This window comes from Saccoglossus kowalevskii, chromosome 9, assembly GCF_978046115.1.
Source record: "Saccoglossus kowalevskii chromosome 9, keSacKowa6.1, whole genome shotgun sequence".
Taxonomy (NCBI): domain Eukaryota; kingdom Metazoa; phylum Hemichordata; class Enteropneusta; family Harrimaniidae; genus Saccoglossus; species Saccoglossus kowalevskii.
In genome coordinates, this window is record NC_140649.1 from 22459928 (window position 1) to 22487445 (window position 27518).

General features: G+C 33.5%; 1 protein-coding gene and 1 long non-coding RNA gene across 2 annotated transcripts in view; one reads left to right on the forward strand and one right to left on the reverse strand.

Moving 5' to 3' along the window:
- Nucleotides 1–213: 213 nt before the first annotated feature.
- Nucleotides 214–27518, reverse strand: part of LOC144356541 (receptor-type tyrosine-protein phosphatase mu-like) — a 108634-nt gene continuing 81329 nt past the window's right edge. Inside the window, exons 25-35 of the mRNA XM_085503309.1 lie at nucleotides 16440–16556; nucleotides 15901–16055; nucleotides 13656–13791; nucleotides 12962–13111; nucleotides 9383–9482; nucleotides 8833–8906; nucleotides 7683–7817; nucleotides 7009–7137; nucleotides 6312–6469; nucleotides 5123–5258; nucleotides 214–3885 (exon numbers count right to left, since the gene is read on the reverse strand). Of these exons, the coding sequence (XP_085359435.1) occupies nucleotides 3811–3885; nucleotides 5123–5258; nucleotides 6312–6469; nucleotides 7009–7137; nucleotides 7683–7817; nucleotides 8833–8906; nucleotides 9383–9482; nucleotides 12962–13111; nucleotides 13656–13791; nucleotides 15901–16055; nucleotides 16440–16556 (1365 nt within the window). The 3' untranslated portion in view covers nucleotides 214–3810. The remainder of the gene's footprint in view (nucleotides 3886–5122; nucleotides 5259–6311; nucleotides 6470–7008; nucleotides 7138–7682; nucleotides 7818–8832; nucleotides 8907–9382; nucleotides 9483–12961; nucleotides 13112–13655; nucleotides 13792–15900; nucleotides 16056–16439; nucleotides 16557–27518) is intronic.
- LOC144342275 (uncharacterized) lies at nucleotides 18349–26061 on the forward strand. The gene is made up of 2 exons (XR_013418743.2): nucleotides 18349–18657; nucleotides 25894–26061. It is a non-coding gene; the product is annotated as an uncharacterized LOC144342275 (long non-coding RNA).

Below are 27518 nucleotides of genomic sequence, written 5' to 3' on the forward strand. Positions count from 1 at the left end.
GGTAATTAGTATGCACAGATTGCAGGCAAAAACCAATGGAGCCTGCATATCGTTCCACAGCATTCATGTATCAAGTTTCATTGAAATTTGGTGATCAGTTCCAGAGATATAAAGGGAACAGACACACATACCCACACATGTACAACTAACAATGTATGTAATTCATGATTACTGAAATATTATGAAATAAATTGAGACTCAATAAAAAAAGTATTACGAAAAATGTAATTCTTTATTTACAATGAAAGCCACAACTTGTAAGCACCAAGCTGCAGAACAATAATGAGCTTCCAAAAGACAACACTTTTGGCAGTAATTGAAACATTACACTGTAATATTATAAAATACAATAAGATATCCATATTTTACACGGAGAAGAAAAGACAAAGTAAAACCTGTGAAGCAGTAAATGACAAAGAAAATTTGATTTAATAAGCTCTATTTGATTCATAGTCAGTTACCAAGACAATGTATGTTTTATTCTACATAGAAATTAATGATTTGTTGTATATAATCTTGTAGTTGGTTAACAATATTATAAAGATACAAAAATGTTGGATTATTTGTTAACTGGACTATGAGAAATATGAATTTTCAGTTTGTAAAGTTGCACTTTAACATAATACTAGTTCAATTGTTGTTTTTGGGACATATCTGGCATGAATTGCTTCCACAAATTACAATAATTGTAATCTCAATCTCAATCAATCTCAATCTCAACAAAAGCATCCTTGAACATAGTGGGTGTTTGGGAAGGCAAACACATGAACACAAATGAGCAAAATTGAAGCTGTATTGAAAACAAAAAGACATTTGTCCTATAAGCTTTGTGAATAAGTACAACATCACTTTTGAACAACAACCAGTTCTTTCACATATTCCTTCAATTAAATTATTAGAAATGTATGTTTGTCATTCAATTTAATGATTTTTCACAAACTGTGTTTGTGCAAGATTATCATCGCATATCACACTACTTTGCAAATCCTGGATGTCACAAAATATACCAGGTTAAGTCAGTTATAAAATAACTTAAAACACAGACAGTTGCACAATAATGCAGGCTGTTTTATGCGCACACACTTCACCTGCCGAGCTATTTCAATTGCTTCATTTGGATTTAAATGAGACTCATTTCAAATGACAGTTTATAAACATACTTTACTTGACTGTAGTCCCAGAACAACAATAAATGTATCCTCAGAGTGCAACTTTTAACTAATATTAACAATTTGTTTTGTTTTTTATTCAATTATTATATAACAGTTGATTATTTTAGGTGACCACAATGCATTGCAAAACAATAGTTACCATGATGTATTGCAAAACAATAAAAGTGACCCACAATGTATTGCAAAACAAAAAAAGGTGACCCATAATCCATTGCAAAACAATAATTACCACAATGCTTCGCAAAACAATAGTTACCACAATGTATTGCAAAACAATAAAGGTGACCCACAATACATTGCAAATCAATAGTTACCACAATCCATTGCAAAACAACAGTTACCACATTGCATTGAAAAAAATACCACTATATATATATATTCAATATATAACCATAACATAATAATGAAGTAAATTTCTTACTGCATCAGTTGCACAAGACTGAACACTAGGACACATATATAGAGGGCTATACATACCAGCAATTCATTAGTTACAGTTTCACTCCTTGCATAAGCCACTTTTTTTTTTTATAGAATATAGAAATATGTGATTTTTTTTATTCTCACACATCAATGAAGCTGTACAAAATACAATTTTGAATATTTTGGTATCTGTACCAACATATCAGAGGCAGACAACATACAAGCATGTCTATTCAACTTGTGAGAAACTGAGACAAACAAGCTCACAAGCAAACCCACTTTCCTGGTGCAAACAGTAACATAGCAACCAGAAAACATTCCTAAATACCTCAAAGCTTGTCCACTGACATTAAACAAAACTAACATGATGTTGTTAAAAACCACAGCATGTTAGTCATAGCAATAGGTACGATATTATGATTATAATAAGCCAATAAGTTGATTTTATACAAAATAATTAATAATTAGTTACTTCCAATCAGTGTTAAACATTGCACTTCAATAGTGTAGTGATATTCAAACCATGACGAGATGTTGCCATGGTGACAGAAATTTCATGACAACCATGTCAACAATGTTGAAATGGTTTATAAATTAAATGCATGATAAGTTAGATTGGCACAAAACGCAGATTAAAATAAGTATACTCGCCTTACAAGAACACTATAACCCCATTACTCAATAAATAGAAAGTACCAGCTCCCTAACTCCATGCATATATCTTTCATGTTAGGTTCCCCTAGCTTACTGGCTACAGAAATAAAAGCCAACAATGATGGGTATCAGTTGATGGCATAGTAGTGCATGGAATGAAAGGACAACTGTATCATTTGATTATGTAAATGAGTTGAAGTTAAAGGTTATCAACAACAGACATGTCATGGTATCTACGAGCTTTTCATGTAATTTTATAACTTATGAAACTTAAAGAGCCAATAATTTTTTCTACTAAATAACATTATTTTACAAAACTTGATAAATAATTTTAATAATATAAGGTTATTACGAAGATACCTTAAAGTATGCACGAAGACAGTACAGCGGCAGTATCGACCGACGCGCAGTGGAGGTTGATGCGACAGCATACTGTCTGAGTGCATACTTTGAGGTATCTTCGTAATAACCTTTTTATTTTATATCTTTTCCTACCATGGATACATCATGGGAATGCCCAAATCTAAAAAGTTTAGAACAGAATCAGTGAACTTTTTTGTATGGAGTTCGGTTAAACCCTGGTGGCAGCCATGTTTGTTTTCGCTTTCGCGGGTAATCATTCCATATTTGGAATTTGCATTTCCTAATATGGTAGAATGAAAATACCCTGTAAAATTCCGCAAAATTACGGCATGCAGTAACTTATGGCGTTACGTTGACAGATGTATAATATTTAAGAAATGGAGTGTAGGTATTTTTTATTAAAATTCTAAAACATAGATTTAATTATTCCTAAGTTTCTACTTTTTCTTCATGACCATAGATCATTATTTCGAGATAGTTAAGATAGATCTTTCGGTATTTTAATAAAAATGACCTACACTTGATAATATATTGATTCAAAAAGTAAGTAGTCTACCACATAATATGGTGTGGATTATTGTAAATTTTCTAAGGACCTTATGACTTGACCTATTAAAGCTACATACGAATACACTTCTTCTAATGATTGAAGACAAAAACAACAAACATTGGATGTTAGCTTGCAGACAAGATATGTGTACATTATATCTCGCTATTTAGACACAGAATAAAATAACTTGAATAATAAATATTATATTATATACAAAATGTTTCATATAGTGTAATAGTACTTGCTCAATACTGTTGAAGGGATAAAAAAAAAATGTTATGAAAATAGATGTTAAAAAATCTATAAAAAAAAATATGTGCAAGTCACCTGTCAGTTAATTTAATGATAAATGGATCAGAAATCATGTCAAGGATCAGATTAAAAATGAAACTGTTGATATCAATCCTGTGATATATACTAGCAATATTAAATTTCCAATCATGAACCTCTACATACAAGTCAGAAAAATTCCTTCCTATTGGCTATTAAGTATAAATATATTTGTATTATGTGTTTTATAGCCAATCAAAACAAGGCTATCACGAATTGGGAGGAATGGAAGAATTTATCAAATATTCGATGTCTGTAAAAGTTCTACAAGTCTACCATGGCTGTGCATGGAAATCATGTTATGTTGTAATATGCAGATTATTTGAAATTAGCATAGGCTTCAAAAGAGTCTAGAAACTCCAACACAGCATCATAGCAGAAATTGTACTGGTCCTGTAAGAAAAACAAATGAGATATGGTAAATAACAGGTATATGCATGACACATCCTGACATCCTGGTACTTTCGGGGGTACAATTCATCATACATACAAATTTCTCAATTATTTCCCCCAGCCAAAATGCCTGCAGTGACGTTCATAAATAGTTAGCATAGTAAATATTGGATATGGTAATGGTAAGTCTAGAGAGGGTAGTCAGCTATTTAGCTATTAGAAGACTGATTGTACAGCCTGGGATCTAGCCATTCTGTGTGACCAAAAGATGGCCTTGTGAATCACGACTATCTATAAACAGCATAGTTAGCACTGATTGGCAATCTCTGACTTCAGACATTACCATGGGAACATGCATACTCAGACTGACCATGGAGGTAAAAAAAAATTTACCTCCATGGACTGACAAATAGGGAAGGCCCGTCCACAACAATTATTCACAATTCTATTATATTTGTAGATTTTTTCATTATCTCATTATTATAGACATATAATCTTTTGCTATAGGAATGGTCAGCAGATAATAGACAAGCAGCCTATCAGCTGAGATAGCTCCGCTGTTAGCAATGCACATTTCAATTAAAGAACTGAAGATATCATTAGAAAATGAATATGTAAAGTAGTCGAAAATATCACTTTTTACCAAAAATGACAAAAATATTCACCAAAATTAAAGAATTGAAGATATCATTACAAAAGAAACAAATCTGAGAGAGGTCCACATGTAGTACCTATATATGTAATATCAAAGCAATTGCACTTGCGGTTTTTAACAAGAAGTCGAAAATATCACTTTTAACCAAAAATGACAAAAATATTCACCAAAATTAGAGAATTGAAGATATCATCACGAAATGAACAAATCTGAGAGAGGTCCACATGTAGTACCTATATATGTAGTATCAAAGCAATTGGACTTGTGGTTTTTAACAAATAGTCGAAAATATCACTTTTTACCAAAAATGACAAAAATATTCACCAAAATTAGGGAATTGATGATATCAACATGAAATGAACAAACCTAAGAGAGGTCTACCCAAGGTACATATACACTAAGTATCAAAGTATTCAGCCTTGTAGTTTTTAAGAAGAAGTCGAAAAAGTAAAACACTGACACGGACGACGACGGACAATCACTCATATGATAAGCTCCGCTTGACAAAGTCGACAGCGGAGCTAATAAAAGATTGTGAACTAACAGATTCCACACAGTCGTTTCTCGTATAGTAAGACTCACCAAATTTTGCACCATATTAGGTCGATTTATTCGAAGTTTTTTGACGGCCTGGAAGACATCTACAACCTGTTCAACTTTAATCCGTTCTATCACAGCATAGAGGGCACAGAATGTACCGCTCCTACCAAGACCATTCCTGTGAAGCAACAAAGACATTACAACATTATGTAATACAATACAGGTCAATGAACACAATAGGATTTGTCATTTGGTAAAAAAGCATTCCAAAATGTATCAGCACATTTTAATACTTTTTTTTGTTTACGCTGTAGTACCCAACAGAACCATGCTGCTGAATGCAAACATTTGCACAGCGCAAAACGTTTCTTGTTGTCATTTTAAGCAATATTCTCTAATTAAATTATTACTAGAAGCAGGAAAAAGATGTATAATAATAAGGTTATAACGAGGATACTGCAAAGTATGCACCCAGGCAGTATGGGTTGCATTGTCTCCCGTTACGCGTTGATAGGCTAAGGCAGTATGGGTTGTATCATCTTCTGCTATGCGTTGGTAGGCTCAGGCAGTATGGGTTGTATTGTCTTTCGTGATGCGTTGGTAGGCTCAGGCAGTATGGGTTGCATTGTCTTCCGCGATGTGTTGGTAGGCTCAGGCAGTATGGGTTGTATTGTCTTTCGCTACGCGTTGGTAGGCTCAGGCAGTATGGGTTGCATAGTCTTCCGCTATGTGTCTGTAGGCTCAGGCAGTATGGGTTGTATAGTCTTTCGCTATGTGTCTGTAGGCTCAGGCAGTATGGGTTGTATAGTCTTCCGCTACGTGTTAGTAGACTCGAGCAGTATGGTTTGCATAGTCTTCTGCTATGTGTCTGTAGGCTCAGACAGTATGGGTTGTATAGTCTTCCGCTACGTGTTAGTAGACTCGAGCAGTATGGGTTGTATCGTCTTCTGCTACGCGTTGGTAGGCTCAGACAGTATGGGTTGTATCGTCATCCACTATGTGATCACCATACTGCTTTTGTGCAACTTTGCAGTATCATCATGATAACCTCATACTATTGTCCCCCACATGCTTTTTACCGTACCTGGTTCCATTTTGTACCAAACACATTGACTCTGTTTTGGAAGCATCCAGGACACAGACAATATGTTTTTAAAATATAAAATACATATTTTTTCATCATATCGCAGGTCAAAGTATGCAAGAAGCAAATTGTATACAAGACACTTACAGGCAATGAACTGTGATTGGACCATTACCAGTTTTTTGCTGCCATTTTTCCACCAATGAAACAAGATCCATAACGGCAGGTTTTGACTGAGGGACTTCATGACCTAGGGGCCAACACGTCAAGAAAAACTGCTGCACAGTACGGATATTGTCACCTTCCTGCAACAAACAATATTTTTAGTAATAAGATACAAATGGATGGTAGAAAGTACTGGATTGGCTTTCTATTCTTGGGCTTACATTTGCACTGCCTGGCAACCATCTCAGAAAAATTTACTTTGGGATGGTTGTTGAGACTCCCTCGAACAAGATTATCCCTACATGTGCAACATATCTAAATTTGGTTGTACAGCAGGCATTCTACAGCAGCTTGCGCAGAGCCCATAGAAATACATGGTACAGGGGTCCGTGTCATAGCAACGTAGAATGTTCTGTGACGTATCACTGTTCCTAAAAAATATTGTAAGTATATATACACTGTAACATCAGTGAATAGCTATTGTCAAGGGTATATTAACGAAAGCTTTTATGAATTTATTTCCTAGATTTGAACACTGTATATTGACACTGACCTCTGTAATTTTTGTTATCAAACAAAAACACATACATTTTGTGTTTATTTGTTACAGACTTCACATCTTCACAGATAAAGTTACAAACTCAATACACAAATACTCAAAACAGTCATCATTTCATACCTTGTAACCAGTTGGATATAGTTTCAAAATCCGACATATAATACCACCATAGTTACTATTGGATACCAATTCTACTGTGAATGGACCAAACTCCAATGACCCCTCATCTGGCCAATACTGACCAAGAGACTGCAAAGTAATGTATGAAAGGATTAGTGATTAGATCCTTATGAAGAGATTTAATTGAGCTTAGTTCTGAATTGATCAAACTTTATGAAAGGATTTGTGATTAGACCTTTATGAATAGATTTAAGTGAGCTAAGATCTGAGTTAGTCAAACTTTAAATCTACAGAAAGCTCCTCTTCAGACCTCATGATCTCGCAAAGTTTGTTTGATTGAGTTTACAGAAATGAGCGAGATTATCAAAGTTGTGAAAATGCAAAATCTAAAAATGTATGTTTGTTTTGCGATGTGATCAATCAACATTTTCAATTCACTCAAGATCTTTTTTGCATATCACATGACATGCATATCGACATCTATCAAGTGCTTGCTTCTATAATATATGTCTCAAAATCACAGAAACTGAAATGCATTTCAGTAGTTTCTGTTTGGTAGTGTTAACATTTGATTCACATTGGGTTTCAACTAAGAGTATTCACATTGAGAGAAATCAAGTTGAGACAAACATAATATTGACACCCACCATTACATACATGTATATTGTTCTTACCTCATCGGTTTTATCCATTGCATTCAACATGACTATACTACATGACTTGTAATTATGGATCATTCTCCAGAAGTGATCTATCGTGTTAGGTAGTGGCATCTGAGTGGCAAGAAAGGCGTTCTTCTGTTTGTATGCCTGAAGTTAAAAATACTTAAATACATTCTTATTCATAAACAAGCAGCCTGTCGACTGAGATAGCTCCGCTGTTAGCAATGCACATTGCAATTGAAGAACTGAAGATATCATTAGAAAATAAACAATATGTATAGTATCAAAGCAATCGGACTTGCTGTTTTTGACAAGAATTCAAAAATATAACTTTTTACCAAAAATGACAAAAATATTCACCAAAATGAGAGAATTAAAGATATCATCACAAAATGATCAAATCCGAGAGAGGTCCATATGTAGTCCCTATATATGTAATATCAAAGCAATCAGACTTGCAGTTTTTAACAAGACGTCGAAAATATCACTTTTTACCAAAAATGACAAAAATATTCACCAAAATTAGAGAATTAAAGATATCATCACAAAATGAACAAATCTGAAAGAGGTCCACATGCAGTGCCTATATATGTAATATCAAAGCAATCAGACTTGCGGTTTTTAAAAAGAAGTCGAAAATATCACCTTTTATCAAAAATGACAAAAAATATTCACCAAAATAAGAGAATTAAAGATATCATCATGAAAAGAACAAATCTAAGAGAGGCCTGCCCAAGGTACATATATACCAAATATCAAAGAATTCAGGCTTGTAGTTTTCAAGAACAAGTTGAAAAAGTAAAACATTGACGGACAATCACTCATATGATAAGCTCCGCTCGACAATTCAAAGCAAGAAAGATTGCAGTCAAATATTAACTGAACCCATGTAACAATTTTATTATGAAGTTACTGTGAGAAAACCTTGACTCGGAGATAGTTTGGTGATCATATCGACCGAAATATAGGTCGTGGTTTACATAATCATTGCATTTGACCTTGAACATTTTGCACTGTTTTATCCTGGAGAAAAGGTTGACAGAGAAGACATTTCAATGATGAAACACTGAAATCATTTGTCATTTTATTAAAAACACTGTCATTTCAATGACAATTGAATGTGATAACCATAACCATAACACTGCAATAAGATTTTACTCACATCTAAAAACGATGCATTGATATAATTATCTTCAGAATCTTCATGATTCATCAAATATGGACGATACTGATCCACTAAAAACAACAAATTATCACAATAAGTACACAATTTATGGAATGACAGAAATATTACTGTAATAGTAATGTAGCAAGTCTACATTTTTGTGAAATGAAATAACAGCAGGTAAATGCAACTGAAGAAGAATTCACCTTAATAAATTCATTATATTAAAAAATTTACAAAATGTCAATTATACATTTGAATACAATGATCACATTACGATATACTGTATAATACTTTATTTTCGCTTGGAATTTATTTTCGCTATTTTGGCTGAAGGGATGATTCCGTGAACATAAAAGCGAACATACTTTTTTTCCTATATTTCACATTAAACTCATCAAAAATCAGTGAAAATAAATTCCATACAACATGCCCAAAAAACCTTTTCAGCGAAAATTAATTCCAGCGAAAATAAAGTATTCCACAGTATTTTGTGGAAGACACTTATTTTGTTACAATAACAGGTGGTCATTGATATTTCACTAACCTGGAATGATGTTAGGAAATCTATTTTTAGCTCTGTTCTCAGCAACATGTCCAGCTTGGCATTCGTCAGGTTCTGGCACCGGACAAACTACGGATAAATTCTGAAAAAAACAAGTCATTGAAAATGACACAGTCCCCGTTAAGTTCTCTTTGTGCTCGTCATATTAAAGCGGAGGGGTTGTCGCGAGCATGTCCTTGAAACTTGAGTTCCAAGTGGCGTATACAACAGATTGTTTATTTACATCAAAACACTTGTTTCGTGTCATAGTAATATAGCCCAAATAAAAACAGCCGTTATTCAGCCATCTTTGATCTGATTATGAAACACACTTATATGTATGATGTATGTGCCAAATACGAATGAAAATGGTACATAAATTGTGGAAATATAGTAGTAAGGCCAAAAAGTCAGATGGCTGTCAATCGGCCATCCTTGACCAGATTTTGAAACAAATTGTCATGGACATGCATCCTAACATGTATAAAGTACATGTATGTGCCAAATTTGAATGAAAACTGACAGAGCACGTCCAAGATACCGCATAAAAAAACAAAAACAAGATGCCTGCCAGTCGACCATTTTTGATCCAATTGCGAAATAAATCGTCATGGACATGTATCCTAACATGTATAATCTATGTACCAAGTTTGAATGCCAACTGACAAAGCATGTCCAAAATACAACATTTTCAAAAAACAAGATGGCTGCCAGTCGGCCATTTTGAATGGAATCGCTAAACCACTGCATGTGCATATGTCCCACATAAGGTACTAGGCACATGCAAAGAATGAACGGAATTGGTCCACAGGATTCTGAAATATGACGTTGGATAGACTGACGCACAGACAGACGCACACACGGACGGTTGAACAGACTCAGGAACTCACAGACGGTCGGGGACATGTATCCTAACATGTATGATCTATGTACTAAATTTGAATGAAAACTGACAAAGCATGTCCAAAATACGACATTTTCAAAAAACAAGATGGCTGCCAGTCGGCCATCTTTGATCCAATTGTGAAATAAATCATCATGGATATGTATCCTAACATGTATAATCTATGTACCAAGTTTGAATGAAAACTGACAAAGCATGTCCAGAATACAACATTTTCAAAAAACAAGATGGCTGCCAGTCGGCCATTTTGAATCGAATCGCTAAACCACTGCATGTGCATATGTCCCACATAAAGTACTAGGCACATGCAAAGAATGAAGGGAATCGGTCCAAGGGATTCTGAGATACGACTCCGAACAGACGCACAGACACACAGACGCACGGACACACAGACGAACGGAGACCGAATTATAAGTCCCTGTTTTCGGACTTCATCCGAACGAGGACTAATTAAGACTCACTATCCCGGATGCACACACAGAGGTCAATCCTTAAGTCCCCAGTCTGGATGATGATTAATAGGCAGAATAAGTATAAAATAACAAGCAGCCTATCGGCTGAGATAGCTCCGCTGTTAGCAATGCACATTTCAATTAAAGAACTGAAGACATCATTAGAAAATGAACAATATGAATAGTATCAAAGCAATCGGACTTACAGTTTTTAACAAGAAGTCGAAAATATCACTTTTTACCAAAAATTACAAAAATATTCACCAAAATAAATTAATTAGAGAATTGAAGATATCATCACAAAACGAACAAATCTGAGAGAGGTCCACATGTAGTACCTATATATGTAATATCAAAGCAATCGGACTTGCAGTTTTCAACAAGAAGTCGAAAATATCACTTTTTACCGAAAATGACAAAAATATTCACCAAAATAAATTAATTAGAGAATTGAAGATATCATCACAAAACGAACAAATCTGAGAGAGGTCCACATGTAGTACCTATATATGTAATATCAAAGCAATCGGACTTGCAGTTTTCAACAAGAAGTCGAAAATATCACTTTTTACCGAAAATGACAAAAATATTCACCAAAATTAGAGAATTGAAGATATCATCACAAAATGAACAAATCTGAGAGAGGTCCACATGTAGTACCTATATATGTAATATCAAAGCAATCGGACTTACAGTTTTCAACAAGAAGTCGAAAATATCACTTTTTACCAAAAATGACAAAAATATTCACCAAAATTAGAGAATTGAAGATATCATCACAAAATGAACAAATCTGAGAGAGGTCCAAATGTAGTACCTATATATGTAATATCAAAGCAATCGGACTTGCGGTTTTTAACAAGAAGTCAAAAATATCACTTTTTACCAAAAATGACAAAAATATTCACCAAAATTAAAGAATTGAAGATATCATCACAAAATAAACAAATCTGAGAGAGGTCCACATGTAGTACCTATATATGTAGTATCAAAGTAATTGGACTTGCGGTTTTTAACAAGAAGTCGAAAATATCACTTTTCACCAAAAAATGACAAAAATATTCACCAAAATTAGAGAATTAAAGATATCATTACAAAATGAACAAATCTGAGAGAGGTCCACATGTAGTACCTATATATGTAATATCAAAGCATTTGCACTTGCGGTTTTTAACAAGTCGAAAATATCAGTTTTTACCAAAAATGACAAAAATATTCACCAAAATTAGAGAATTAAAGATATCATTACAAAATGAACAAATCTGAGAGAGGTCCACATGTAGTACCTATATATGTAATATCAAAGCAATTGCACTTGCGGTTTTTAACAAGAAGTCGAAAATATCAGTTTTTACCAAAAATGACAAAAATATTCACCAAAATTAGAGAATTAAAGATATCATTACAAAATGAACAAATCTGAGAGAGGTCCACATGTAGTACCTATATATGTAATATCAAAGCAATTGCACTTGCGGTTTTTAACAAGAAGTCGAAAATATCAGTTTTTACCAAATATGACAAAAATATTCACCAAAATTAGAGAATTGAAGATATCATCACGAAATGAACAAATCTGAGAGAGGTCCACATGTAGTACCTATATATGTAGTATCAAAGCAATTGGACTTGCGGTTTTTAACAAGAAGTCGAAAATATCAGTTTTTACCAAAAATGACAAAAATATTCACCAAAATTAAAGAATTAAAGATATCATTACAAAATTAACAAATCTGAGAGAGGTCCACATGTAGTACCTATAGATGTAATATCAAAGCAATTGCACTTGCGGTTTTTAACAAGAAGTCGAAAATATCAGTTTTTACCAAAAATGACAAAAATATTCACCAAAATTAGAGAATTAAAGATATCAACATGAAATGAACAAACCTAAGAGAGGTCTACCCAAGGTACATATACACCAAGTATCAAAGCATTTAGGCTTGTAGTTTTCAAGAAGAAGTCGAAAAAGTAAAACATTGACACGGACGACGACGACGGACAATCACTCATATGATAAGCTCCGCTCGACAAAGTCGACAGCGGAGCTAATAAAACAAGTTTTTATAATAAACTGACAAAGCTGCAGTTGATCTGAAAGCATTACAAAGGCTTGTTTCTGTCTCCAGAGGGCACACTCATCAACTAGCAACATCAGCCATCTTGGAAATAACTGCAGGCCACTAACAGTATTCATACACAGTTAACTTATAAATTTGGGCTTACCTGGAATTCTTGAAATATTGCATTTTGATTTGTTCTTGAATTGATCTGTTTTAATTTATACAATTTAATTCTGTAATCTGATGTAGAAATAGAGGTATCCCCACACAAACTAGCTTCTAATACTGCTTCGTAGATAAATGTGTACTGATCCTGATAAGAAAATAGCAAGAATAACTTTGAAGTGGGGATTCTAAATACACAAAGATTTAAAGAGCTCAAAAAGCTTTCTCGATGCACTTAATTTTTATTTCAGAATCACCATTTTGATCTAACCCACTCGCACTATTTGTTCACATATCAAAGTGATCAGATGACATATACATGTAACACTATTACAAAAGTATGTATTCTGATAGTAGTTTACAAATAAATAAATGCTGCTCGGACTGATAAATATGATATAATACAATATGATATAAGATTTTTAATAGTTATTTAGGACTACGATTACCAAATATTATCTTCTATATATGTATTCTGATGTGTATAATAAAGTACCGGTAGTACAAAAATCATCACAATCACACAAGGTTACAAAATAGCATAATATTATGACCATAATTTGTACATTGTATTGACTGCATTGATTTCTCAAGGGAAAAACTATCACAAATTTTGGGAGTCATTGAAAATCGCAAAAGCTCAGTTGAGAAGAAAATCAAATTACGATAGATTACAGTATAATGGTACTTACCAATACTTGAACCATGTTGATACGTTGTGAACGTATTCGTTTCACAAAGTCAAAAATATTCACTTTTCCTTCTGCCTTGATCATATCTAACATGGAGTCGATAACGATGAATGTACCCGTCCGACCAACACCAGCACTGAGTTTAAAATAAACAAATATATCCTTACATATCAGTACCATTCATCCTCTAATAATCATACATCTGAAAAAATTGCTTATAATTAGTAGAGATGTGTGGTCAATATAAGTCATATTTTATAATCCAGTTTACTATAAGCAATTGACTTAAATGCACTAGAGATTCCAATACAGCATATATGGTATGAAATCATTCATATACTGTGGAGTACTTAATTTTCGCTTGTAATTTATTCTCGCTATTATTTTCACTGAAGGGATGATCCAGTGAAAATAAAATCCAGCAAATATATCTTTTTTACATTTCACTCATCAACAATAGTTGGCAGAGCCATCTCGATGCTGGGAAAATAAGAGTATTTAAAGGTGTGTTTTGGAGCAATGGATTGGCGAACAGACAGAAAAGCAATTTCAAAGACTTTGACTTTGTTTTAATGAAAACTTGAAGTATACATGAGGGTACCTGTTATTATTTCTTTATTTTGGAAACGCAATTTTTAACAAGAAATTAAACTAAAGTAAATAATCATGTTTGTTTAATTTGAACCTTAGAAATGACTACTGTTCAACTCGGGACGTTTATTTGTACTTAGTGTATGTTACTATGAAATTCGAGAAAAACAGTCGACAATGACTAAATGCATGGCCACAGCCAAATCGCTGTTTAATTGAAATAAAAAAATCAAAGAAAACAGGGAACTATAATACAGGAAGAGAAACACGAGCGATTAGTCGAACAACAGGCATTACAGCAGCCATGTTTGTTTTACCTCGATCAATACAGTATTACCCAAGATGCACTATTCCCATAAGCGTGGGTGTGTGTAAGTTCAAGCGTACTGCGGTCAAAAACAAGCTAAGAAATTATGTGACGAGACCATCCCGATTTGCCGACGATTTCCTGGTTCGGGAGCGTTTCATGCAAAAAGAACGATATGCACTACACCGCCAAGTGTAGTTGACAATCCCGATGGCAATAGGTTGATTTATACAGTTGATTTGTAACAGACAAAGTAAATGAAAATCACTTTTCAGTCCTCGTTGAGACACAAACGTAAATGAGTTGGTAAACAAGAGAGGATGGCAACTCCACATTGAGGCAGATTTACACACTACTACAGTTCGACTAAAGTTTACAAACACCACGGTCAGTCACACAAAGTCCCCCAAATTCAAAAGGGTTTTTTAAATGCGTTGGGGAACATGAGACGAACAATTGTGCATATTTAGATGACGACTCCACGTTATAACGCAGCGTGAAAATGGCAATGTAAACTTTGCTTGCAGAATTTCCCTAGGCAGATTTACATAATACTACAGTTCAATAACCCGGACGGTCAAACAAAGTCCATCAAAAGGGAACTGCAAGTTGTATAATGCCAACACAGTACCATGATTTCACAACTTTCGATGTCCACTGTACACAAGTAAATGTCTTTCCGTTTGCAAGAACACAAAGCCTAAACTATCAGAAATTCGTAACACATAATTCGAGTGGTGGTATAACAAAATAACTCATCATTTGTAAATTCAATCCATTGAAAAAGTATAAAAAACATTTTCATAAACAATTTGAATTATATAAATTCACTCTGAAAAGAAACAAGATTCATAAACATAAATCTATTTGAATACATTCTCATTACAAATTACACAATACTTATTTTCTAATGGAGTTTCTTCACAGCACAAACTATTGGAATCATCCACACGTGTGAGTACTTCGGTGACACATTTTATAGCTACGCCCAAAATAGTCCATCATTTATAGCGCGACTGTGACCAAGCGACATCATTCTGTTAACATCCACACATTTTCATAAAATCTCCATGCACTTTTTGACCTTCCATAAGTAAAACACACTACAATTTACTCCAGAAAAACAATTTTCTTGGTACATTCCTACATTCTTGCATACTAATAAGGGGTTCAGACACATTCCAAGCTGAACAATTTTCTTGGACTAATAACAAAGCTGGTTAATCCTTTCCCAGCAAAAATCAGTGAAATTAAACTCCATACAATTTATGTAAGCACATGATGTAAGTTTTATGCATGTCAATTTCCCACCCTTAGTTCCCCTTGAATAAAAACCTCCATACATACCTGCAGTGCACCACCATAGGACCAGCATGTGGTGGATTGCTTGCTTTTACACATTTGAGGAATGACAAAACGGCAGTGGCATACATCGGCACACCAAAATCTGGCCAAACTGTGAAATGGAACAGACTCACTATACGTATGTCATGTGACTCCTCCTGAGAAAATAATAAAAAAAAACGTTGTAAGACATCAGAATAGATTTAACAGCGTATTGATTGCACAGTTATACATGTAAGAGTAAAATGTAAGTAAGTTTAAAAGATAGAACCAGAACATAGCAAAAAAAAAAACCTGGATAAAGTTAAAATTCAGTCCTAAGATAGACATGTAACAAAAACCTCAGTAGTGCATGCGATTGATCCTGTACTATATTTCAAATCACACATATCATCAGTAATTTACATTGTCTTTGGTACTAACACAGTCTATGAATTCCAGCTCCTACCAAGCCAAGTACCAGCAGCTAGCTGGAACCAGTTCAGTTAAATATGTTAAACCAGGTACAATGTACATGATGACATGAAATTTTCCATACATACCTCTTGTAACCTGAATGTCCGGTGAGTGAAATCAGCCAATCGTTGCGTAGCTTCTAAAATGACGGTAAGGTTGTTGTACTTAGCTGACTCATCAGGCCAGTACTTAGCACATTTGGGCTAAAAAAAAAAAATATAAAAACAAGTGAAACAAGCCATGCATGGCACAGTCCCCGTTAGTTATCACATTTAATATATATATATTTGTTTATAGTAATATAGCTGGAATATAACCATGTCAGGAATATAATTATGATGATTGTTTAACATTGAAATGATTGACATTTGTATCTGATTGTCAAACGAGTACTTGTCCATATTGAGAGATATTGCTCCGGAACAGCATTAATTAAAACAAAATCAGCTATTTCAAATACATTTATATATCTATAACATTATAAATAATGAATATATAAAATTTGAACATAATCAGTCAAAGCATGTCAGAGATATGGCTCTAGAAGCCCAAAAATTAAAACAAAATGGCCGCCAGTCAGCCATTTTTAATGTGATCTAAAAAATAAAATAATGTGCATCAGGAACCCGTAATGTCTAATGTATGTTATAAGTTTGAACAAAATCCATCCATTGAAAATTTGAACATAATCAGTCAAAGCATGTCAGAGATGGCTCTAGAAGCCCATTCGTTAAAACAAAATGACCGCCAATCAGCCATTTTGAATCTGATCTGAAAAATAAAATGACATGCATCAGGAACTCGTAATGTCTAATGTATGTTATAAGTTTGAACAAAATCCATCCATAAATGCCAGAAATGCTTGATGACAAACCATTCGGCCATTTTTGATAGGATTGTCAAACCAATATACATGTATCTGTATATCTATGACATGGTGTATAATGAATATTAAAAATTTGAACATAATCAGTCAAAGCAAGTCACAGATATGGCACTAGAACCACATTCATTAAAACAAAATTGCCGCCAGTCGGCCATTTTGAATCTTATCTGAAAAACAAAATGATGTGCATCAAGATACTATAATGTCCAATGTATATACTAAGTTTAAACAAAATCCATCTGTGAAACAAATTGATGTGCATATGTATGATGCAATGTATGATGTATGTGTGAGTTTGATTGTGATTGGCCAAGGCATTTCTAAGATACAGGTCCAGACGGACGCACACACACACGCACGGACGGACGGACAGGCGGACGCACGGAGGTCAAAACATTAAAGTCTAAAAATAATTACTCCATATCTCATTATTATGCATGTAAAATGCACCAATAATAAACTTGGTTATCCATATACCTTCGTCTATAACATATATAAATTTGAAACCGATCAAGTAAAAATTACTTGAATTATTGCACAATAATTATATGGGCCTAGCCCTTCAGGCTTGGGCCCTTAAAAAAACGGATGATAATAATGGAGGCCTAGCCCAACCTTGGCCCCCTTTTAAAGATCTAGGACTAGGACATTAGGTCTTATGTCACTAATCAACCAATGGCTGCTCGTAGCCCTCAATTTAAATGCCTAGCAAGAACCAATGACATTTTTTAAATATTTTTTTTCTCAGGTGCTCCCTGTTTGAGGGCGTAATCACCTGGGTCAGAGGTGAGACCAACATGTGGTCTTTTGTTTACTACTTAGCGGCTGTGTACCTGTGGGTTTATTCTGCCCACCTGTGAGCCCATTAGCTGTCTAGGACATTACATTACCATATCTTTTTAAGGACTTTATCATACCCTGGATTCATACAATGATTGACGTCACACACAGCACATGCCAGTTCCAATTGTATAGACAACTTTTTGTCTGCATTTATTGAAGCGAGAACAAAGTTTATGTCCTGCAGAGATAAGTTATTCACAGCTAGATAACTGTATAACAATTCCAAATGTTGTCACCCCATTTTAGAATAAAAGAAATTGCATTGTGGGTGAATTTGATTTGGTGCATGGATACAATCTCCACTCATTTTTATGAGTCACTGAGCTTTGACAACGTCAGAATTGATTCTTTCGAACCAGAAAATCCAGACTTGTTCAACGACAGCACTACCAATATGAACCCAAATGAGTGTGATTCATTTTCTGCTTACAGGAAGCCATATATATCAACTTCCGTTAGAGAAGTTTTGACGAAAATGCCAATACTGAGTACAGACCGATTACTTGATGTCGGATGTGGATCCGGAGCGTTCACTGAAGCATTAGCAATGGAGTCAAATGTGAAGCATATCACTGGTAAGAAAGTGTTTTAGTTCTGTATTTAATATTTATTTTTAAAAAGATGCCTGGGAAGACAAGGCCTTTAAATGTTATAACGTTAATTTGTTTGTTAGCAGGATCCACTGTGGTGTTTCAGTGGTCAGCCAACAGCCGAATTTAAACATGTGGCCACTCTGAAAACGCAGTGGAGCTAGGGCGGATAACGTGGAAGTCATTCAAATACCACAAGTGAAACGTTGTTCAAAAATAATTGAATGTTGGATCATTTACAATAATTACAATTAATTGAATATACTAATCACACACGCATCAGATAATGGCCAGTGTTAACAAATGTGTGTATGTGAAAATGAGCCATAGCACAGTACCCGTAAGTTATCAAATTTAAGATATATAGTTTTGTTTATACCGGGTAGTAATATAGTTGGAACATAAACATGTCAGAAGTATGGACCCAGAAGATGATACCCCGGTATTTGATTTTGATGATTTTTAACATTAAAATGATTGACATCATGTAACTGATCGTCAAATGAGTACTTGTCCATATTAAGAAATATTGCTCTGGAACAGCATTAATTAAAATCAAAGGAAACTTAGAAAGAACTCCCGTGTGCTGAGAGTAATTAAAAATTACTTGTACACAAGATATTGATTGAAAGGTTGAAAACTAATTATGTAAATCAGGTAACTAATGTGAACAGAACAACAAAATTATGAATTATTATGCTAATTAGAGAATTAATATGAACAAATTTTAACCCAAAATTAATCAGGCCTGTCTATTGTCCTAGAGCATTTATGTACCAAATTTTATTCAAATGTGATGATCAGTAATTGAGATATCAGTGTTAAATAAATATGTTAATTAGGTGATTAATAAGCATACATATTTACCAAAAACTAATTGGGTCTCTGCATAGTTCTCTTTAAAATTTTCATTAAAATCCAATTCATGTTTTTTTATATATCAGTGGAACATTATGCAAATTAGGTAATTAATATCCAATTAAAACTAATCAGGTCTCTGCATAATCCTTGAAGATCTATGTAGCAAGTCTCATTGAAATATGATGATTAGTACTTGAGATATCAGGCAAAAAGCTGAAAATCAACTAATTATGCTAATAAGGTAATTAATATGCACAAATATTTACCCAAAAACTAATCAGGGGTCTGCACAGTCCTTAAGTAACTATGTACCAAGTGTCCTTGAAATGTGATAATTACTACTTGAAATATCAAAAGCTGAAAATTAATTAATTATGCAAATTAGGTAATTAATATGTACTCATATTACCCTAAAAACTATCAGGTCTGTGCAGTGTCCTATGATATCTATGTACCAAGTGTCATTGAAATGTGATGATTACTACTTGAAATATCAAAAGCTGAAATTTAATTAATTATGCAAATTAGGTAATTAATATCTATTGATATTACCCTAAAAACTATCAGGTCTGTGTTGTGTCCTGTGACATCTAAGTACCAAGTTTCATTGAAATGCGATGACTAGTACTTGAGATATCAGTGGAAAATCAAAGAAAGCTTAGAAAGAACTCCCATGTGCTGAGAGTATTGGAGACACATTAAATATAATTCGAAATTACTTAGCTGAAAACTAATTATGCAAATCAGAAAATTAATATGACCAGATTTGAGTGTAAAACTAATGAGGTCTGCGCAATGTAACAGAAAATCTATGTCTCCAAGTTTAATTGAAATGTGATTAGAACCAAAAAATTATGAATTATTATGCTTATTAGGGAATTAATATGAACAGATTTTTACCCCAAACTAATTAGGTTTGTACATTGTCCTAGAGCATCTTTGTACTAAGTTTCATTGAAATGGAATAATTAGTACCGTGAAAACTCCAAAATTTCGACCCCTCTAAAAATTCGTCCGCCTATTTATTTGACGGGTTTCGGTGTTTTATTTACCTCCAAATTTTCGACTCCACTAAAAATTGCCGACTCATTCTTATTCGAAAATTGCGACCAGTTTTAGTTTACCCCCAAACGAAAAAAAACCTGATGTGAGCGTTCAAACGGGACCTTCCTCAAAGGCATGAATCCGGGTTTCTGATTGACTGAGAGATTTTTATTTTATTGGTAACGAAAATATATTCTAAATCATGGATGTACTAAGAAAGGATGAACCACTTAGTTAAGAGGATTAAAAAGGCACTCGAGAAAGTTTACTTTTGGTGTTATAATGCGTTAAAATCCTCTTCAAACCTTTGTCTTACCAATAAGCATTCAGATAAAACATGATAAAACCAGATCAAAGTAATTAGATGAGTCTTGCAGTCATTATTAAAAGGGGTGTGTACATCGCGTGAAAAATGTAATATTTCATACCGTTTACAATTTCAATGCGCATTAAAAAACAGCGACCAACACGCATGCGCAGTTTCGCCCACGTGACAGATGACCTTTCAAACACCGGAAATAAATCAGCTTGCCAGAAGCATGGATGTACTAATGTACTTAGTACAGTTGTACATCCATGTCTAAATAAACGAAGTTTCAAATAAAAACGAACACAAAAATCTCGGCATGCTGCGTTTCTGAATTGTTGATTATTACTGTACTCAGTAGTGATTATAATAATGTACACAAAATAAATTTGTTGAATGGTTATGAAATACAAATAAAAGTCAACTTAGTTTCATCGTAAGCGAATGATTCCGGTCTCGTATAAACGTTTGATGCTGTAGGATATCCGCCATGTTCTCTTAGGTCAAATAGGTCAAATCGCTAATTAACCAATCAAAAAGCTGGATGATGCCAACGTGTTCAAATTACCATAGCTTATTTAAATATGTTAATGTTATTGAACGCAATGCGGAAGAGATTGATGTTGTAGTACGATATTTTGGCTTGGATTTTGATGCGAAAACGGCATGATTTTTTTTAAATAAAAAAATTAGTTGTTTTTAAAAAATAAACTGGTCATCTGAAGAATAATTTAACATTGTTCACAGTGATAACAGCTCATTCTCGAAAGGAAGCTTACCCGCTCACGCTAGTCACGATAAAAATCATACACGTGTACTCTTGAATAGACAGACGTCAATGACTACGGAAAAACTTAGACTCTATTTTAGCCGGCAGGATTGATTGAAATGTCCGAAAAATGACGCCAAAATACACCTTAAAAGTCCCATTTTATTTTCTTAAATCCCATTTTATTTTTTAATCCAAGAGCGAATTTACGGCAGAATTTGGTCCCTCAAATAAGGGACACGTGAGCTTTGATTCTAACCGGATACATTGCACTGGGTCGGGGAGATCGTTTGCTAAACTTCCATGTATCTTTTGTCCAATGGGTACCTGTACTTCGAACATTCGCAAGTTTTCCTAGGTAGTGCGAGACAGCTTTGTCTTTTGACCTATTAGTTTTGTGCTGACCTCTTCTCCGCGTCTTGATGTTTTGTTTTGCTTGTCATAATACTCACTGATTGATGACTTTGTTTAGATTTTGAGTTACAACTCGGCCACGACCTTTGCTTTTACCGTGAAACATGTGGAAGTTTACGTCAATTGACGGACATTGCATTTTTTAAAAACTAATGAAGCACACTGTCTATCATCTCCATTTTTTTTTGCTGATTTCTATTCTGAAAAATTCGACCGTCCGAAAATGCACTTTAATTTTGACTCTAAAAACACGTCACATTTCTAACACCAATTATTTAAAACCGGTCGAAATTTTGGAGTTTTTACGGTACTTTAGATATCAGTGTGAAAGCTTAAAATTGGTTAATTATGCAAATTAGGTAATTAATATGTACAGATTTTAACCCACAATTATTCAGGTCTGTCTATTGTCCTACAGCATCCATGTACATTCATTGATATGTGATGTGTAGTACCTGAGATATCAGTGTGAAAGTTGGTTAATTATGCAAATTAGGTGATTAATATGCACAAATATTTACCGGAAACTAATTGGGTCTGCATAATTCTAGATTCATTGAAATGTGATGATTAGTACTTTAGATATCAGTAGAAAAGCTGAAAATTAATTATGCAAATTAGGTAATTAATATGCACAATTATTTACCCTAAAACTAATCAGGTGTCTGCATAGTCCTAAAGGATCTATGTACCAAGTTTCATTGAAATGCGATGATTAGTACTTGAGATACCTGTGGAAAAGCTGAAAATTAACTAATTATGCAAATTAGGTGATTAATATGCACAAATATTTATCGAAAACAATCAATCTCTGCATAGTCCTTGAGTATGTAAGTACCAAGTTTCATTGAAATGCTAACTACTTATATCAAATGCTGAAAATTAATTAATTATGCAAATTAGGTAATTAATATGTACTGATATTACCATAAAAACTATCAGGTCTGTGCAGTGTCATATGACATCTATGTACCAAGTTTCATTGAAATGTGATGATTAGTACTTGAGATATCAGTGGAAAAACCGAAAATTGACTAATCATTATGCAAATTAGGTAATTAGTATCCACGGATTATTACCAAAAACTAATCAAAACCTAGCATTAGTTTAGAGCATCTATGTACCAAGTTTCATCAAAATCCAATGAGTGGTTGTTTAGATATCAGTGGAACAGTCATGGAACCACTAAAAAATAGCTAATTATCATGCAAATTAGGTAATTAATATGCACGGATTTTTACCAAAAATTAATCAAATCTGCGCATATGTTCAGAGCATCTATGTACCAAGTTTCATCAAAATCCAATGAGTGGTTCTTTAGATATCAGTGGAACAGTCATAGAACAGCAAAACATTAGCTAATTATCATGCAAATTAGGTAATTAACGAGCATGGATTTTTACCAAAACCTAATCAAATCTGCGCATTGGCCCAGAGCATCTATGCACCAAGTTTCATCAAAAACCGATGTATGGTTCTTGAGATAGCAGTGAAACAGTCGGACACACATACACACACACATACACACATACACACACACAGACACACTAACTGCAAAGACTCCCATTTTGTGCTTCGCACATGGGAGTCAAAAAGAAAATTGACTAATCATTATGCAAATTAGGTAATTAGTAATTAGGTAATTTTTACCAAAAACTGATCAAAACCTAGCATTAGTTTAGAGCATCTATGTACCATGTTTCATCAAAATCCAATGAGTGGTTGTTTAGATATCAGTGGAACAGTCATAAAACATCTAAAAATTAGCTAATTATCATGCAAATTAGGTAATTAATATGTACGGATTTTTACCAAAAACTTATCAAATCTGCACACAAGTTCAGAGCATCTATATACCAAGTTTCATCAAAATCCAATGAGTGGTTCTTTAGATACCAGTAGAACAGTCATGGAACAGCTAAAAATCAGCTAATTATCATGCAAATTAGGTAATTAATATCCATGGAATTTTACCAAAACCTATTCAAATCTGCGCATTGGCCCAGAGCATCTATGCACCAAGTGTCATTAAAAACTGATGTACGGTTCTTGAGATATCAGTGAAACAGACATACACACATACACACACACACACACACACACACATACATACAGACACACTAACTGCAAAGACTCCCATTTTGTGCTTCGCACATGGGAGTCAAAAAGATGATTTTGTTTTTGGGTTAAACACTGTAACCATCTTGCCAACAACGAAAAATTATCGAAAAAAAAATATTCGTTCACCACGCAGGGCTCGGGAAAATAATACTTCTTTTTGAAACAAGCAGCCTATCGGCTGAGATAGCTCCGCTGTTGGCAATGCACATTTCAATTAAAGAACTGAAGACATCATTAGAAAATGAACAATATGTATAGTATCAAAGCAATCAGACTTATCGAAAATATCACTTTTTACCAAAAATAACAAAAATATTCACCAAAATTATAGAATCGAAGATATCATCACGAAATGAACAAATCTGAGAAAGGTCTACATGTAGTATCTAAATATATAATATCAAAGCAATTGAACTTTTGGTTTTTAACAAGAATTCGAAAATATCACTTTTTACCAAAAATTACAATAATATTCACCAAAATTAGAAAATTGAAGATACCATCACAAAATGAACAAATCTGAGAGAGGTCCACATGTAGTACCTATATATGTGATATCAAAGCAATCAGACTATTGGTTTTTAACAAGAAGTCGAAAATATCACTTTTTACCAAAAATGACAAAAATATTCACCAAAATTATAGAATCGAAGATATCATCACGAAATGAACAAATCTGAGAGAGGTTCACATGTAGTACCTATATATGTAGTATCAAAGCAATTGGACCTGTGGTTTTTAACAAGAAGTCGAAATATCACTATTTACCAAAAATGACAAAAATATTCCATCAAAATTAGAGAATTAAAGATATCATCACGATATGAACAAATTAGAGAGAGGTCCACATTTAGTAGCTATATATATAATATCAAAGCAATCAGACTTGCGGTCAAAAATATCACTTTTTACCAAAAAATACAAAAATATTCACCAAAATTAGAGAATTGAAAATATCATTACATCAAAGAAAGCTTAGAAAGAACTCCCGTTGTTTAGACTTGCTTTTTTCAACAAAAATTTGAAAATATAACTTTTTATCAAAAATATTCATTAAAATTAGACAATGAAGAACAAAATCGTCACGTAATGAACAAATCTGAGAGAGGTCTACCTGTAGTACCTATGTAGTATATATAATATCAAAGCAATTAGACTTGCAGTTTTTAACAAGAAGTCGAAAATATCACTTTTTACCAAGAATATTCATGAAAATTAGAGAATTTAAAGATATCATCACAAAATGAACAAATCTGTAGTATCAAAGCATTTGGGCTGGCAGTTTTCAAAAAGTCGAAAATAACATTTTGGACCAAAAATATTCGTTATAAATAAGACAATTGAACATATCCACACGAAATGAACAAATTTGAGAGAGAACCACCCAAGGTACCTTCCTAGAAAGTTTCACAGCTATACAGTTTGTGGTTTTTAAGAAGAAGTCGAAAATGTAAAGTTGACGACGGCGCCGACGTACAATCAGTAATACTATAACCTCTGCTCGACTTTGTCAACAGCGGAGCTAATAACTGTTTCAGATATGTGTCAAGCATATGGTATGAGTGTCTTGTTTAGTTACCCTGCAACGCATAGTCTTATCACTTCGTAACAGCGTATTGTGTATCACGCGTTAACCAATGTGATATATGATGTGTTTGTTAAATTGCTGTAATATTGATCAATGGAACCATTTTATCATTCACAGCAATATCCTTGCGTGCCAAATGAGATAAGATGAGAAGCTCTTGTAATACTGGCACTACAGTCGAAGAATAAAAATTGAAAGATATACTGTGTGGTGAAAGCCTACAGATGGTACCGTTTTTGTTTCTAAATGCCAAATAAAAACAATATACTATATAACCTATTCTAATATCAGTGTGTTAAGTTACTAAATTCATGATAAATTAAACAATAAAATGTGGTAACTCTGTCCCACTCACACTAATTTGGACCCTCTTGGGTAAATCTCATCCTGGCTCAATTTCAGGTACAGGCAGCTTTTTTAAGAGCATAGTTCAGTGCTGGCTACCCGTTTATCAGTTACGACTTGCAAAGACATTTTTTGGGCAACAAGATCAATGGTGTTGGGGTTCTTTTAGTTGTGTATTTTTTTTATTGTTTTGTTTGTTAATGTAGCTACTGTAGAATGAGTATTTGACTTTTATTAAACCTGTATTCATTTTCCAATAATTGTTATTACTTCTGAGCGTGAAGTATTTTTACATTGTACTGTAAATTGATGATTATTAGTATTATTATTAATGTTTTTATGTTGGTTTTTTTTTGGTATAGTAAGTATATATGCATATTTAATACATATTAAAGTGCCTGTGAAATGCCTACTATTTAATACATATTAAAGTGCCTGTGAAATGCCTACTATTTAATACATATTAAAGTGCCTGTGAAATGCCTACTATTTAATACATATTAAAGTGCCTGTGAAATGCCTACTATTTAATACATATTAAAGTGCCTGTGAAATGCCTACTATTTAATACATATTAAAGTGCCTGTGAAATGCCTACTATTTAATACATATTAAAGTGCCTGTGAAATGCCCACTATTTAATACATATTAAAGTGTCTGTGAAATACCTACTATTTAATACATATTAAAGTGCCTGTGAAATGCCTACTATTTAATACATATTAAAGTGCCTGTGAAATGCCTACTATTTAATACATATTAAAGTGTCTGTGAAATGCCTACTATTTAATACATATTAAAGTGCCTGTGAAATGCCTACTATTTAATACATATTAAAGTGCCTGTGAAATGCCTACTATTTAATACATATTAAAGTGCCTGTGAAATGCCCACTATTTAATACATATTAAAGTGTCTGTGAAATGCCTACTATTTAATACATATTAAAGTGCCTGTGAAATGCCTACTATTTAATACATATTAAAGTGTCTGTGAAATGCCTACTATTTAATACATATTAAAGTGTCTGTGAAATGCCTACTATTTAATACATATTAAAGTGCCTGTGAAATGCCTACTACCGGTATTTAATACATATTAAAGTGTCTGTGAAATGCCTACTATTTAATACATATTAAAGTGCCTGTGAAATGCCTACTATTTAATACATATTAAAGTGCCTGTGAAATGCCCACTATTTAATACATATTAAAGTGTCTGTGAAATGCCTACTATTTAATACATATTAAAGTGTCTGTGAAATGCCTACTTATTAATACATATTAAAGTGCCTGTGAAATGCCTACTATTTAATACATATTAAAGTGCCTGTGAAATGCCCACTATTTAATACATATTAAAGTGTCTGTGAAATGCCTACTATTTAATACATATTA